Source organism: Notolepis coatsorum (genome assembly GCF_963971535.1).
Source record: "Notolepis coatsorum genome assembly, chromosome: 20".
In the NCBI taxonomy this organism is placed as follows: domain Eukaryota; kingdom Metazoa; phylum Chordata; class Actinopteri; order Aulopiformes; family Paralepididae; genus Notolepis; species Notolepis coatsorum.
Window position 1 is genome coordinate 35,271,299 of NC_140184.1, and position 17,633 is coordinate 35,288,931.

General features: G+C 43.8%; 1 protein-coding gene across 1 annotated transcript in view; it reads left to right on the forward strand.

Moving 5' to 3' along the window:
• myo9aa (myosin IXAa) overlaps window positions 1-17,633 on the forward strand; it is a 204,572-nt gene that overhangs the window by 125,473 nt on the left and 61,466 nt on the right. Inside the window, 5 exon segments of the mRNA XM_084337743.1 lie at window positions 5,870-5,991; window positions 10,198-10,339; window positions 12,192-12,387; window positions 13,606-13,725; window positions 16,585-16,660. Of these exon segments, the coding sequence (XP_084193869.1) occupies window positions 5,870-5,991; window positions 10,198-10,339; window positions 12,192-12,387; window positions 13,606-13,725; window positions 16,585-16,660 (656 nt within the window).

Below are 17,633 nucleotides of genomic sequence, written 5' to 3' on the forward strand. Positions count from 1 at the left end.
GGGGAGCAGGACTAGTGGCTGCTTGCTGCTCTTATATAGTTAGGATGGGTGAAATGCAGAGGACAAACTCCTGGTATATGTAGAACTGTACTTGGAAGAATAAAGAATTCCAACGACCCAGTGATGAAAGCAGTTACTTGATCAGAGGAGGAAGCGAGATAATATAGAAGCTAGGATTTAATGAAACCTTAACTGAAGGTGCTTACTGCACTATTAGTGGGGCAGTAGAATATTAAGGTGATCTGAACATGTCCTCATTTCATTTACCAGAGAAGGGTTGCTGAGATCAATGCACACTCTTTTTCACCAACTTTGACATTTTGCACTGCACAATCTACTATATGCACAGTTATACACAATCACACCTGAGACGTTCTTAGCACGATCACAACCTTACACTGTTTGCCACTTAACACTGAAGCAAATGGCCATTAATGGATTTGCTCAAAGGCTCATCGACAGGAGTACTCAAAGGGGAATGCCACCCATTTTAAGAATTCACATGTTATTTCCTGTGCCTCAGGACAGTTCCGTCAGTATTTGTGAACACGCACCACTCTCTCCTTTAAGCTAGAAAATCAGAAAGAGAAGAGAACCCTCCAACTGGTGACGTAATTGGGATGTGAAATCTGCGGCTGCTCCAGACGACAATGAAAGAGGCTCTAACTTTATAAACGGTTTGAGGCATAAACGGTTTGTCTGAGCTCTTACACCCAAATGAGGTTTATATTCTAGCATTGTTTGAAGGTCTCAACCAGAATTAAAACCTAATTTGTTCAAGAGCCGACACAAACATTATATGGCCTCCATAGAGTCAGAGCCCCAGTCATTGTTTTTTTTTGGATCTACTTATCTTCTGCTGGTCATAGATAAAATAACATTTAATCAAACAGCATAACTCACCATCTTCTGTTAGGCGGCAATAAATGTCCAACCAGCTTCTCAGTGTAGGAGGAGAAGCTCTACTGTAGCGATAAGGAGGTGTTGGAGATGTAACAACATTACAGCAGCTGTAGGAGGAGAAGCTCTACTGTAGCGATAAGGAGGTGTTGGAGATGTAACAACATTACAGCAGCTGTAGGAGGAGAAGCTCTACTGTAGCGATAAGGAGGTGTTGGAGATGTAACAACATTACAGCAGCTGTAGGAGGAGAAGCTCTACTGTAGCGATAAGGAGGTGTTGGAGATGTAACAACACTACAGCAGCTGTAGGAGGAGAAGCTCTACTGTAGCGATAAGGAGGTGTTGGAGATGTAACAACATTACAGCAGCTGTAGGAGGAGAAGCTCTACTGTAGCGATAAGGAGGTGTTGGAGATGTAACAACATTACAGCAGCTGTAGGAGGAGAAGCTCTACTGTAGCGATAAGGAGGTGTTGGAGATTCTTCCCTCTGCTGGCTTCTCTTCAGCCATACGTACAACACATGCCATGCCATGCCATGCACACCCATCATAAATCCAAATGAGGTCAAATAATTCCTAGAATACCCAGACACCACGCACACACACACACACACGCACACAGATACCCACAGACACCCACACACCCACACACACACACACACACACACACACACACACACACACACACACACACACACACACACACACACACACACACACACACACCCACAGACACCCACAGACACCCACACACACACACACACACACACACACACACACACAGTCACACACACACACACAGTCACACACACACACACACACACACACACACACACACACACACACACACACACACACACACACACACACACACACACACACACACACACACACACACACTCTCATTAAAGCACTAATGGTATTTCTCTGTTTTCCCGGAGCCGTTTATAGAGGTCTTGTAAATGGGTTTTATTGTCTTTCCGTCGGCTACCAGGGATCAGTCACATTGTCAAAATCCCAGACGCAGCGATGCAGCAGGAGACTGAGAGGAGGTGAAGAAAGCCCTATGAGAGAGGTGGATGAGATGAGAGGTGGATGAGAGAGGTGGATGAGAGGTGGATGAGAGAGGTGGATGAGAGGTGACTGAGATGAGAGAGGTGGATAAGAGGTGGCTGAGATGAGAGAGGTGGATGAGATGAGAGAGGTGGATGAGATGAGAGAGGTGGATAAGAGGTGGCTGAGATGAGAGAGGTGGATGAGATGAGAGAGGTGGATGAGATGAGAGAGGTGGATAAGAGGTGGATGAGATGAGAGAGGTGGATGAGATGAGAGAGGTGGATGAGATGAGAGAGGTGGAGAGGTGGATGAGATGAGAGAGGTGGATGAGATGAGAGAGGTGGATGAGATGAGAGAGGTGGATGAGATGAGAGAGGTGGATGAGATGAGAGAGGTAGATAAGAGGTGGATGAGATGAGAGAGGTGGATGAGATGAGAGAGGTGGATGAGATGAGAGAGGTAGATAAGAGGTGGATGAGATGAGAGAGGTGGATGAGATGAGAGAGGTGGATGAGATGAGAGAGGTGGATGAGATGAGAGAGGTGGATGAGATGAGAGGGGTAGATAAGAGGTGGATGAGATGAGAGAGGTGGATGAGATGAGAGAGGTGGATGAGATGAGAGAGGTGGATGAGATGAGAGAGGTGGATGAGATGAGAGAGGTAGATAAGAGGTGGATGAGATGAGAGAGGTGGATGAGATGAGAGAGGTGGATGAGATGAGAGAGGTAGATAAGAGGTGGATGAGATGAGAGAGGTGGATGAGATGAGAGAGGTGGATGAGATGAGAGAGGTGGATAAGAGGTGGATGAGATGAGAGAGGTGGATAAGAGGTGGATGAGATGAGAGGGGTGACTGAGATGAGAGAGGTGGATAAGAGGTGGATGAGATGAGAGAGGTGGATGAGAGGTGACTGAGATGAGAGAGGTGGATAAGATGAGAGAGGTGGATAAGAGGTGACTGAGATGAGAGAGGTGGATGAGAGGTGGATGAGATGAGAGGTGGATGAGATGAGAGAGGTGGATGAGATGAGAGAGGTGGATGAGATGAGAGAGGTGGATGAGATGAGAGAGGTGGATGAGATGAGAGAGGTGGATGAGATGAGAGAGGTGGATGAGATGAGAGAGGTGGATGAGATGAGAGAGGTGGATGAGATGAGAGAGGTGGATGAGATGAGAGAGGTGGATGAGATGAGAGAGGTGGATGAGATGAGAGAGGTAGATAAGAGGTGGATGAGATGAGAGAGGTGGATGAGATGAGAGAGGTGGATGAGATGAGAGAGGTGGATGAGATGAGAGAGGTGGATAAGAGGTGACTGAGATGAGAGAGGTGGATGAGATGAGAGAGGTGGATGAGATGAGAGAGGTGGATGAGATGAGAGAGGTGACAGACCTCCATGCGTGAGCTATGTGCACCTTGTGGAATCCGATGGCGTGTCTCTGTGAAACATCTGTCTCTGTGTCACATCTGGTCCAGTTGGTCATTAAATAGCTGCATGCCGTATAACCTCAACAAGTGTGCTGTATTTGTATTGGAATATGTAGGGTACAAACGGTGAGAGGCAAAGAAAATAAGCCTCTCCAGACAATATTCTCAATATTTTAAGACTTAGGGTTGTTTTTCCACAAATAAGGTCCAGCAACAGATGTGAAGTGGAAGTTTATTCTAGTGTAATGTTAATGTATGGCCACATAGATTCTATTTATTTATTTAACCAGGAAAGTCACATTGAGATTAAAAATCTCTTTCAAGGGAGACCTGGCCAAGACAAGCTGCAGCAAAGGAATACAAAAAAAATACAAAAAACAACAACAAATTAGGTGGCTGGGTGGCGTAGCGGAGATTGCGCTAGTCACCAATGCAAGAGACTCCGGTCTCGAATCCCGGTGTCGGCATTGCCTGCAGCTTGGGCCAGTCATCATACTATCTCAATTGGCAGAGGTAGCGGGTGGAAGTCGATGGTTAGGGGATTGGATGTTGTGGACAGCGACTCCTACAGGTCGGTTGGGTGACGCCTGCACAGCAGAGACAGGAAGTATCGGGGGTAGTGTGAGCCTCCCACACGTTACTCCTCGCCACTGAGAGTCCGCGCTGTCTGGTGAAAAGATGCTACAGGCTGCCTCCTCGTGTACCGGAGGGGACACGTGATGCAAGGCTTCTATCCTCACTACAGCCGACCAGTGGGAGGCATAGTCTAGCAACGTTCAAGACAGGGGAGAGGAGAATTGGCAATACGAAATTGGGATGGGAGAAAAATAGAAAAATAAGGAGAAAAAGTGGATAAAAAATAAAACAAAATAAAAAAATTCACAAATACACTAAACAACTAATATCAGAGCCAGAGGCAACCTAGCAGGGCAGGCAGCAACAATATATTATTAGGGCAAAACAACGACAGACTATTGATTCAACCTCTAGTCCCTTCATGAGGCATTTAAAAGCATCCAGTGGTACATAGTCAGAGAGTTTCAGGTCATTCTGTAACATGTTCCAAGCCGAGGGAGCAGAATAACTAAATGCTCTCATTCCCATTTCAGTACGAACATTGGGAACAGACGATAGGAGCAAACTTTGATAACGTAAAAAATAACTCTGAACAACTTTTTGGACCATATAAGTACACAAGTAAGAGGGGAGACTGAGAATTGCCTTGTAAATCAATATGTACCAATGCACAAGTTTGCGGGTGGCCAGTGCAGACCAGCCAATAACAATGACAAGCCTTATTTTAGCCTCAAATGAGAAACGAGCTCTATTTCTAAAATAAAATTTCAGCTTCAGTTTCTTCACAAGATGCTGAATGTGTGGCTTAAAAGAGAGAGACTCATCAAGAAGAATACCTAAGTACTTGAACGAACAATCTCAATCTCCTTACCCTGAAGAGTGACAATAGTTGATGGGTTTAGTGGCTTTGCTCTTGATTTTGAGAACACCATAGAGTATGTTTTGTTTTTTCTCAGATTAAGAACAAGTTTCAGTCTTTTGTACAACATCAAAAGCAAGTTGTAAATTTGTGTGAAACGTAGATGCTTAGTAATTTGCTTTAACATAGCTTTGTAGTCCTATTTGAATGTTGAGCCTAATTCTAAGACATGTGGCCCTTCGATCATAGATCAGTCGTAGAGAGTTTGTCAGGTTTTATTAATTTATTGAACTACAATATTTGTCTTTGCTCAGTACACACATAAACATACAGGAATCTTCCGTATAATCTCCTTTTTACACAGCTAAATATTTTCATTTGGCCAAGTACTGAAGGACGAGTTCTCATTCCATTTCTGACCAGAGAGAAAGACCATATACCGTATTAGGCTGTTGTTCTGGGGCCCAGCGCACCAATGAACTTGGTTGACTTCTGTCCTTATTTGTGCAGAAAACGGAATAAGCAACAGGAATTAAATGGTTTAGTGTAGCTTTTTGACTTTGGGCTACAACGAGAGGAGAGGACCAGAGAAGGAGATTCCCTTGATTCTTATTAAACCTCTCTGGGATGAGGGCTCTTTATTGGTCAACTGTTTCCCACAAGAATACAACATGTAGAAGGAAGGGGGGGAAATGCAATATACTAAAAATGCTGTTCCTGCTTTTAAGTGGCTAACCATCCAGATAAGCACAGGGAAGTATTTTATAGCACAACAGCCCAACATGAAAGCATGGCTGCCATCATAACAACATTGTTTTGGAAGTGGATGCTCTCTAGTTAGTTTTGTCCTTTTTTGTGCCATGTTTGAAGAGCATAGACCATTTTGAAATTACACCATTTAGCACTTGATTTCTTAACATTGTCGTTTTGGTGTGTTGCGGTAAACCGCTGAGTCATGGTTATTTAGTTGTCCCAAGAGGGATGGAGCCACTCACCACACAGTTGTAACTGGAATATTTGATATTCCCTGTCCGTGTTCTGCCCCCATAGGAGGAGTACAGGGCAGAGGGTATCAGCTGGAATACTATTGACTACATCGACAACACAGGCTGCATTAGCCTGATCAGCAAGAAGCCCACAGCACTACTCCACCTGCTGGACGAGGAATGCAAGTGAGTCTGCCAGCATGACCTAAGTCAAATGTCAACCTGTTTACAGCATTATTAAACCATACCATTATGTACCATTTTTACAGCCTCCCATCTATACCTAACAAGATCCAAGATCTTTCCCCAGGGGAAATTGAGCAGTTGTCAAACAGACCTGACCAACCCGCGTGAATATTAAAGGCGACCAACTTGTGTTCAGCTTTTCGTTCAGCGTTTCTCTGATTGGCCATGTGACCGCCCTAGCACACGCCCTTTTCCGCTGAGAGACGCGGCAGAAGCGCTGGTCGAACCAACGCGCTGCTCGAACCAGTTCAGACAGAGGTGTTTATTTATATTAATAAACATATCTACTAGAAACACTGGTGTTCTGTTGTGTGACTGTACTAAACTCTTCCACCACATGACCGACATTTGACATACAGTACACCTCCTATCTATGTTGGGATTATGTTTGGTCATGACAAAACAATAAAAATCGCTACTGTTAGTAATGCTGCCACCACCCACTTCAATGACAGAGCTCTCATATTTGCGAATGCATAAACTATATCTTAAATTATGGCGATGATGACCGACATTTGACATACAGTACACCTCCTATCTATGTTGGGATTATGTTTGGTCATGACAAAACAATAAAAATCGCTACTGTTAGTAATGCTGCCACCACCCACTTCAATGACAGAGCTCTCATATTTGCGAATGCATAAACTATATCTTAAATTATGGCGATGTGTCTAATATGGCTGTCGCGAAGTCATTGATAAGCGACAGCCATATTAGACACATAGCCATAATTTAAGATATAGTTTATGCATTCGCAAAATATGAGAGCGCTCATTGAAGGGCTTCCTACAACAGAGCACCGCCGCTGCTGCTGCTGAAGCTGTATCAAGCCGGCGGCGGCGCACGGAAGCCGGGGAAAAACCACTGCGTCGCCCCGCTGGCGCTTCACGGCTTCAGCAGCCTCCACGGGCGAAATAACATATAACGTTACAGCATACAGTTCCACACTGATGTACAGTGAGTGTTTAATATGGCTGTCGCGAAGTCATTGATAAGCGACAGCCATATTAGACACATAGCCATAATTTAAGATATAGTTTATGCATTCGCAAAATATGAGAGCTCTGTCATTGAAGGGCTTCAACGGAGCGCGGCCGCTGCTGCTGCTGGAGCTGAAGTGATGTACAGTGACGAGTGAATCTGGTAGTTGGTTGTTAAAAACGCGAAACATAATAACGTTACGCTTTCTAGTTCAGCGCATTTCATAACTGTATGGGATTTGTTTATACTTGATGTACAGTGACGAGTGAATCTGGTAGTTGGTTGTTAAAAACGCGAAACATAATAATCAGTCAGCAGCGCTCCAATGCTACCGCAGCTGAACACAAGTTGGTTGGTACAGCAGCTTAAGTTGGTTGGTAGTGGTACACAAGTTGGTTGCCCGCGCTGCCGCTAGCTCCTTGCGTTTCATTTGGGACGTGGGAGGGGCTGCCGCTTGCTTGTGCGTGGGGGCGGGGGGTCGCGGCCAATCAGAGAAAAGCCGAACACAAGTTGGTTGCCTTTAATATTCACGCGACCAACCCCCCCCCCCCCCCCCCCCCCAACTTCAATCAGGAGAATTAATCCCAGACCCTGGACAACAAACAAAGACATAATGAAGAGAATTTATATGGGTTCTTCTTGCTCACTTTGTGAAAAAGAACTTACTCTTTATGAAACACTATTTTTGTCCATTTTGACTGTTAGCAATGCAATGTTAGCTAATGCAATAGTTGACAGAAGATACATTTGGGTCCAAACTGTTCCCTAGCACCATAATTCCAGTGAAACCGTCTATACATTCCAAGCGCTTTTCCAGCTAGATTTTATATAGAACATAAAATTCGGACAGTTACTTACCGTTAATGACTACAAAGTATGGCTGTAATGTGATGTATATGTATATATAAAAAGACATTTCATTCTCCCGCACAAAATTAAGTAAGAGCCCTCCTCCCACTTGGAATAGCTACAGATCAGGGAGTCTTTGGTTGTGTGTGTTTTTCTCTAAACCTCCTGTGTCCCATTCTTCCTCTCCTTTCTTCCTGTAAGCTGTTGATTTTCTGCTGAACCTCTGGCTCTTGGCTTTGAAGGGCTGGAAGGAAAGTGACTTTATCAGGCTACGTGAGCTCAAACTCTAGGGAGAGAAAGTGACTTTATCAGGCTACGTGAGCTCAAACTCTAGGGAGAGAAAGTGACTTTATCAGGCTACGTGAGCTCAAACTCTAGGGAGAGAAAGTGACTTTATCAGGCTACGTGAGCTCAAACTCTAGGGAGAGAAAGTGACTTTATCAGGCTACGTGAGCTCAAACTCTAGGAAGAGAAAGTGACTATCAGGCTACGTGAGCTCAAACTCTAGGGAGAGCGATGAACTGGGATCAGTTCACAGCGCCATGTTATAACCTGAAGCATTAGAGGAGAAAATACCGTAACTGGCCACAGATCAGGGATTAACGTTAAGCAGCATCCTGCATAGCATTTCCAGTGTCCCATAATTAATTATTTCCATCAGGGCTGGACAGATATATTGGTTTGATATTATCGGCAGATGTACGTTTTTTACTGATGTATTGTATCAGCAAAGGTGCCACCAATAAAGCACCAATAGGTTTCCTTACAACAACAGTTTAATAAATACATAACCCTGTGGTGTATTAAAACAGTGTACAAAACAAAAAACACAGGTGCTCGAATGAGAATAGACATATGATAAGGATGTAGAGTCCGTACACTGAAAGCTTCCAATGCAATTCACCTATCTCAAACCCTGCCCTCTTTGGTTGATCCTCCAATCACAACTGTTGCTTATTTTGTCCGAGGAAAGCAACAGTTGTGATTGGAGGATCAAGAACAAATTTAAAAGGAGGCGGGTTAGAGATGGGTCAATTAAGTGATTAGCACCATGGTGCGTCTGGGTAGTGTAGAGGTCTAAGCACTCGCCTACCACTGCAGAAACCCAGGTTCAATTCCTGACGCGGTACCTCCAGCTTGGTCAGTCATCCCTACCAGTCGTCCTAGTTGGCAGTGGTCGCAGGTGGGAATACATTGGGGTATGAGTCCTGGTTGTTACAATAGTGACTTCTGAAGTTCTGCTAGTCAGTCGCAGTGCCTGTTCAGCAGGGAGGGGATCTGGGGGAGCTGTCATGATAGCTCTCTCCCAGTGAAACTCCTAGCTGTCAGGCGAAAAGACAGACAGTAGGGTAGTGCAATGACCAGGAAGGGACTAAATTGGGTGTTATTTTTTTTTTTGATCCACTTTTTCTCCCATTTTTCTATATTTTCTCCCATCCCAATTTCGTATCATCCAATTCAACCCTCCCCCGTCACGAACGCTGTTTCTTGCCTCCCACAAGCCGGCTGCAATGTGGACTAAGTCATACATAGCACAAGTCCCCTCCGGTACTTGAGGTAACAGCAGTCGCATCTTTTCACCTGCGCAGCTCGATCTCTCAGTGTCGAGGAGTAACGCGTGGGAGGCTCACGCTGCCCCCGACACTTCCTGATTCTACTGCGCAGGCGCACCAACCGACTTGTAGGAGTCGCTTGTTAAATTGGGTGTTATTTTAAACACAAGGCTATTTATTTGTGTGAGACCGAAATTATTCTCTTATTTGTACATTGAACCAAAATTTGTATGAGCTGTTAGCTCAATCTTATCCAATCCTTGGTTGGAATTTCCCCAAGGGGATCAACAAAGGAATATCTCATCTTATCTTAATTATTTTCCAAATTATAAATGAGGGATATTTGCAAGTAAATGTCAATATTTCATAATTTAAGCGTATAGGTTTTTGGAAAATGTAAGCACCCAAATATTGGAATCAGTATTGAAACCAAAACCTGCCATCGGTCTGCCCAAATTAAATGTCCATAATGTTTGTAGTAATCAGAGAGTGGTGATTACTCTCTCCTCACTTTGAGTCAACTCTTAATGTGTTCCCTGTGTTGTGTCAGACTTTAAGTGCACATAAATCCCCAGATCCCTTCGTGACCCAGTTGAGATCTCGAAGGGAGACGGAGCGACGGATGTCTGCGTTAAAATATCCTTGAAGAAAATCCCAACAATTTCCATGTCATTGGATACATTTTCCATTGGTGAATAAAGCCTGTGAATTACATGCTATCTTGTCTTGGTGATGATGTCTGTCTGTCTGTGTCTCCCAGCTTCCCTCAAGCCACCAACCAGACTCTGCTGGACAAGTTCAAACGGCAACATGAGGGCAACAGCTACATAGAGTTCCCTGCCGTCATGGAACCCGCCTTCATCATCCACCACTACGCCGGCAGGGTCAAGTACGGCATCAAGGTCAGCGGCCATATTCCCTTTCTCTGTTGTACATCAATCAAACGGGATGGCTAGAAAACAGTTGTGATTGGATGATAAAGAAAAGAGGGCGGGCGTTTGAGATAGGTCAATTGTGGGCTTGTTGACTTTGATTTAGTAATTTATGAGCCTTCTAGAGATTGTTTAGACTTGTAACTTGTTGATAGGTTAATGCTTTGCATTGCCAAGATGAATTCCTTTTAGCTGACAGATATAGTAGGGTTACTTAGAAACTGTAGTTTGGTAAGAGGTGCCTTACTGATGGACCACACACACACACACACACACACACACACACACACACACACACACACACACACACACACACACACACACACACACACACACACACACACACACACACACACACACACACACACACACACACACACACACACACACACACACACACACACACACACACACACACACACACACACACACACAGGCCCTCCAGCTCCCACTGAGCCACCCAGTGTAATAGGAGTAGACATACTACTACTCATGTATCATGTAAAGCTAGTAAATGGAGTGTAAAGGCTCCCACATACCTGTGTGGGGGATTTTGAACCACTGTCTTGGCATAACTCCCAGCAAGAGTGTCATATTACACAACCAAATCAAGATCTGGCAACCGTGGGAGCATTTCACCCGCCATGCAGGTCTGGGCATTCATTTGCAAAAATTACTACATTGAACAACAACCTTCTCATATTCTCTTATATTCTGATGCATTAAATTTTTTAAATTTGGATCTCAGGTTTTAAGAAACATCTTGGCTAGTTTGAAATAACATTGACAGCCAGTGAGGCATGATTGGTGTAATTGCATTGTACAAATGAAAGAGAAACTCAATTAAAAGCTCTGCCATCCAGTTAATTGGCATTGCGGTGACATACGGTAGTTGTGGCAAATTCCCTAATCAAGTGCAGCATACCATGGCCAAAATGTAAAGCGGAATGCATTCTTCCTCAGTGAACTAGGAAAGTACCCCCCCCCCCCCCTCTTACATAATGTCATCTCAGACAAATCCTTTTCTAATTGGCTACTCTAGTCATAATGGCGGCCCATGCAGTTTCAATGATACACTAGTTTAGTTAACCAGTTTGGTTTGCTTGAGAAGTTTATTTTGAGCTCATTCTACCAGGTGTTAGAGAAAGTTAAGCTGCTGTATTCGCAAGAAGGTTGTGAGGTAAATTATCTTCAAAAACCTTACATTTAGTCTCTTTGTGCATGCATGTGCACACACACACACGCCTCTTTGAACTGCTGCGGTCAGGCAAGCGCTACCGGAGTCTTATGGCCAGTACAGAGAGACTCAGAAGGAGCTTCTATCCCCAGGCCATCAGGATGCTCGATGACTCCATGTAACAACCCATCATCTACACTCATTGCACACACTCACTTTTAAACAAACTCACATTAACACTCACTTTAGACACTTTAACACATTATATTTATCTATTATTAAAGAGATTTGCACTACATTCATACCTCATTTGCAATTGCACCTTGCCTCAAAGTTTTGTAACTCATTTTCTGCATTGTACCTCACTGTTTATTCATTTTTACTCACTGTACTTAGACTGTACCTAGGTTGTACTTTAGATTGTATAGGTTGTACTTTAGATTGTATATTGTATATATGTATATTGTATATTCCTCTTTACTTACTTTTTATTTTTAAAATGTTTACTTACTTTTTACTTACTTTCTTACTTACTTGTTTTACTGTATGAAGCACTCTCATGGGCTTATACAGAAACAAGCATTTCACCGTAAAGTACCTGTATTTTATTGTGATATTTAATAAACAAACTTGAAACACACACAGGACTTCAGGGAGAAGAATACGGACCACATGCGTCCAGACATCGTGGCTCTGCTGAAGAGCAGCAAGAACGCCTTCATCTGCAGCCTGATCGGCATCGACCCCGCGGCCACCTTCCGCTGGGCGGTTCTCAGGGCCTACTTCAGAGCCACGGTGGCCTTCAGAGACGCCGGGAGGAGACACACGCAGAGGAAGACCGGTGAGTCTCTCTAACTGCAGCTAGAGAGAGAACGAGAGAGAGAGAGAGAGAGAGAGAGAGATGTAAACATGGGAGCAGAGCAGACGGGAGAGAGTACTGTATATATAGAGGAAGTGGGAATTATGTTTTAGCCACTTCTCCAATAATGGAGAAGACAACACAGAGGTAACAATCAATGTGATATCTGTCCCTCCCCCCAGTGTTCCACCCCATCTTGCTGTAGTTGATTCAGTAATGTTCGTCTACATGTCCATACAAATAGTTCTAGAAAGCGCAAGTGACTTTGTGTGTGTGTGTTGTTCTCCCTAGTCCAGGCTAGGACTCTGACCTCCGAACCCCTTCCTCCGCCTCGTCAGCCACCGTACCGTAGTGTGTGTGTGTACGCGTAGTGCTAGTAGTGCTGCCATGTATACAGTAGCTGTAGCTCTCTCAGCTTTGTCTCTGTACGAACTGCCTTCTTTCCCCGAGCCTGTAGTGCTGTATGTACCTGATAATGCAATAGATGCTGATGGTAGGTGTTCTGTGTTTCTGTCCACGTTGGTTCAGTGCGTTGGTCTGACTCGGCCTTGTGCACTGCACCCTCTTTTCCCACCCCGCGCTAGACATGGTAGATCTGGTAGACATGGTAGATCTGGTAGACATGGTAGATCTCTTCCCATCGTAGCTCTCTTTAGAAACCCGACATCCAAACCAAAACCTGAAGAACCTCAGAATTACCCAATGAAAGCTTTTATTTTCCCCTTGGAAGACTTAACCCAAATGGACTGAATTGTGTGTTTTTGACAGAGATAAGCTATTCACTAAGCTAGGTTTTCACATGACTCCAGAAGTGAGCTTTGGGCCAAGTTTGAATTTATCGCTTTCAAAATGAAAGCGTCGTTTGGCCCCCAAGGGGACATGGGATTAATGTATGACCATGCAAACCAATGTCGGATGACTAAATATTCCCTAAAGCTGACAACCATGTTAAACGGGTGTAAATCGCCAGGGGGAGAACTGTCTGCCAGGCCACATTACACCCATTCAGAACTATTATAGGGGAGTACAGATCCCAACTGACGCCATCAACTGCCATTTTGAATGTCAATTACCTTCTCTCCTGAAAGTCTTGCACAGGTAACTCTCTTAGATGACTGCTTTTCTCGATCTCTCTTCGCTATCTAATCTGTCGTTTCTCTCTCTTTTCCATTTTCTTTTCTTTTGTTTTGCTTCCCCAAGGGCATGATGACGCTGCTCCCTGTGCAGTTTTGAAAAGTCGTGATAGTTTTAGCTTTCTGCATCACCCTGTGCATCAGAGAAGCTTAGAGATCCTGCAGAGGTGCAAAGAGGAAAAGTACAGTAAGGCTGCAATCCCACAATACCTCTCTTCCATGCCAGATGGTGAGGTGGGAAACCGTAGGGATGAGGCAGACCAACAACTTGTATCCAGTGTCCTTAGTGTAGTATATCGTCCCTGGCATCTCCTTGGTTTACTCAAGCCAAACCAAAAATGTAAACCATTAATTAAAAGGATTCATGTCCAGAGATATTGAGATATTTGCTCAATATAATTTCACATAGTTTGGGTGTTTTATTTTGACTGAGGATTTTGCCCCCTCATCACAAATGGTTAAGTTTGATTTTCCATCATTAGACTAGATTCTTGTTGGTCTCCACTCCCTCTCTCTCCCCCTCCCCCCTCTCTGTATGCGCCTGCATGTAAGTAAGTACTGTATGTGTTCTCTGTTGTCCACTAACGCACTGCATCCATTCTGTCACTAACCTGTGTCCTAGCTGAGCATGGCATGTTTCTTAAGCATGAGACATCCATTTTAACCCTTGGTTAACCCACATTGGTCTGGGGGAATGGCACAGTAACAATGCTCCTTGCTGCTTTGGACTTAAGGTATCCATCAAACCCCTTGTTCATCCACATTATTGTACACAGCTATGCTTTGCCGCCTAGTGGTGCTGCCTATTTAGGTGTAATGTTAGCACGGGTGTTGCTTGTCTACCATGGTGGCACAAGTCTACAGCCCACACACTTCCTTGCCAGTGGCACTAATGAATGAATATGAACTAGGCTGGTGTTGGTATTAGGGTGCTAACAGACTGAGGATGATGGTGTGTGTGGGGGTAAAGAAAGGGTGGGGGTCTCCCACTATCTCTCACATACGTCATTGTCACTAACTTCCTCACAGTTACTCGAAATAATAACTTTACATGTTGTGAAGAAAACATATTATCTACATATCTTTTTATGTAACACTATCTTCAAATGACACCTTGCCTCAGCAAGCACACTTCATTGCACCCAATTATGTTTGTGTCATTTTAGTTTAGTTTTGTTTTGTACGCCCCCCCCCCCCCCCCCCCCCCCCCCCCCAAGAGCCTCCGATGTGCCTGAAATTGTTGCATAAAGTGATGAAACTGAAAAACGGTAGACTATTGAAGTCCATTAGCCGTCCACCTACAGTATAATCTGTAGCTGATGGACAACTGCTCGGTCACTTCTTAAATCCAATACGTCTATATTCTGCTGTTTCTCCTCACAGTTTTTTATTTGTAATGCGGTAAGATGGAAGCATTGTGTATGGATTACAGTATTATCGCTTCCTGTCATAGGCCAACCAAATTGACAGAAGGTTACTATGAATCAGGAGTGTGAGCATGTAAAATACCTGTTTAACTTATCACCTTTCATCTTTGGCCACAATTAAACTGTCTGCTGCTGTAATGCATGGTCGCAAGCAGAACTCTGGTGACAAACAAGTGTGCTTCTATGCCTTATTGCTTCATGCACACAATGCAACATAGGTTATTAGTGCTTATTAGTTATTACATACTTAGCTGCAGCCTTTGTAATTTAGGATGCAGAATGAGTACGCACATTCTCTCACCACCTTGAAGTTTGGCCTGCATTTCTCATAGTAAATCTGGCCCAGAGTGGCTATTCATTTTGCGATCATAACAACAACTTGTGTTAACTCATTCGGCGCCAGCTATTAGACGGAGCCCGTCATAGCAAGGCCACGCTTTAAAAGATAGGAGTGCGTCACCTTGTTTGTAGAGCTATAACTATATTCTATATTATAGCTATGGATACAATACTATGGCCCATTTGACATCAACTATCTATCGTTCAATATGTGAAAAATAATAAATGTTTCCATCCATACGTTCCCGTGTTATACCGCAGTGAATATAAGTATGGTTATAGTGTGGTCTGGGGTAATTCCCGAAATGCTTAGTAATAGCCTTATACGTCAATTCTACTATAGACGTTGCCGTTTCTTGCCTGTAGTACACGCTATTATTCCCAAATCACATCTATGTCATAGGTATTATGTTTCATCATGAATGCATTAAAGGGGGGGGGGGGTAGTTTCTGATTATTTGATTGTCAGTAACGGCATTCGTATTGAACACTAAAAACGCTTATCAGCCCGATCGGTATAAAAGCATTGCAGGATCAAGCAAAAATGTACGTCAGATAGTCCTTAGCTGTGATTGGGAGTATTCCAAAAAGAATATTCAAATTGTTTGATCGCCATCTGGTACAGCCGATGTCCATTTGGTCCACGGCATAATAACCCACCACAACATATGGATCGTGGATATTTGACGCGCGTCAATGGAACCGGGAGAACCGCTCCACTCGGCCGACAAGGAAAAGTGAGACCGGAGACATTTGGCCGTTCCACAGGCCAAGATACAAGGTTACAAAGGGTGCTTGATACCGCAGTCTAGCTGGATGTGGCCGGTATTGCAATTTGGCGATCTCAGACTCATTCCCTATGGTAACACCGAGGTCCCCGGATGAATAATGAATAAAAATATCGAAGAAATCTCGTGTCTGGCGCCCAACCGCTGGTGAGTTAACCCGACTTATCTCGGGTAATAGATTGTCACGCAATTATTAATTTTTTATTTGTAATTTTTTTTTACTGTATGCGTCACTGAACACACAAGACAAAACTAAACCAAATAACTCACAACACTAACAAGATGAACAACCTCTTAACCACTTAGATATTGTTTAGTACAGAACCTAGATTCAGCTTCCCACTAAAGACATCTAACACTCATTGCAATAACAATGTAGGATCATGTGATGTCAGTAGTGTTTTCTTGTGAGTGGGACTTCTGGGGGTTGGTCTTATTGCGTGTGCGCATGTGTTTTCTCTCTCACCTGTTACCCTGTCTTTGCGTGATCAGGTACGACCAGAAAGAGTCCACGCTCTCCACTCTCCAACCTTCAGGGAAGCAACACACACAATGAGAAAACGCCATGGTAAGAGTCTGTGTGCAGAATACCTGTATACTGTACAATGCACGTTTTAATGTTTGTTTTCATAAAGACTCATAATATATATATATATACACACATACTGTATATTTCTAAGTTAAAGGGGCACTTCACCAAGAAACTATGCTGATTAATTTAGCACATAATCTCACACACATCCAAAAGCTCTAAACTGTTTTGCACACATTCATTTAGTTTGACAGTTATTGAGAATACATTTGTTTCAATATGCCACCAGTGATGTCAATCGGGGACATTGAATCATTGTGTTGTTAATTGCAGCTCAATTAAATGAGAAGGTATTATAAGGTATAGACAAGCTATTTTTTTTATCTAAATCATTTCATGGTAAACGTATTCTCTAGCTATCAGTAACTAGTCTAATAGAGGAGTTTAAATGTGCAAAGGTGAGAACGGAGTTGCTGCTATCGGAGAGCAAAGATACAATAGCTAGTAACTAGAGGGAGGAAATGGAACACAAGATGGGCAGTACAGGAACCAAAGGAAGCCCTTAGGCAGACAGACATTGTAGGTACGGTGCAACAAGGTCAAGGGGCTTAGGGCTCAGGGAAACCAGTATGGAGCAACGCAGGTCCCACAGAAAGAAGGGAGCTGGTAGTGGAACAGGTACGTTGTGAAGTAGTGAGGTGTACAAAGGCTGTGGCCCAGGACAAGAAGGGACAATGGATGAACTGGGAAAGTATAGAAGCGGAAGCTTAACTGCTGGGACCTGTGGAGTATGGAGGGACATCGTATCTACTTCCTAATAGGGGCGACTTCTGATGTGCTGCCATCACCACAGAACCCGCCGTGTCCACTGTGTTTAGATACGGCAACTTTAAGGCATATTCTGTCAGGCTGTAAGACTAATCTTTCTCACGGTTTTGAAAAGGTTTTGAAAAGCTTAGCAGCATGAATTGAAAGTAGAAGAGTACAGGTGAATTCAGGATGTAATCAA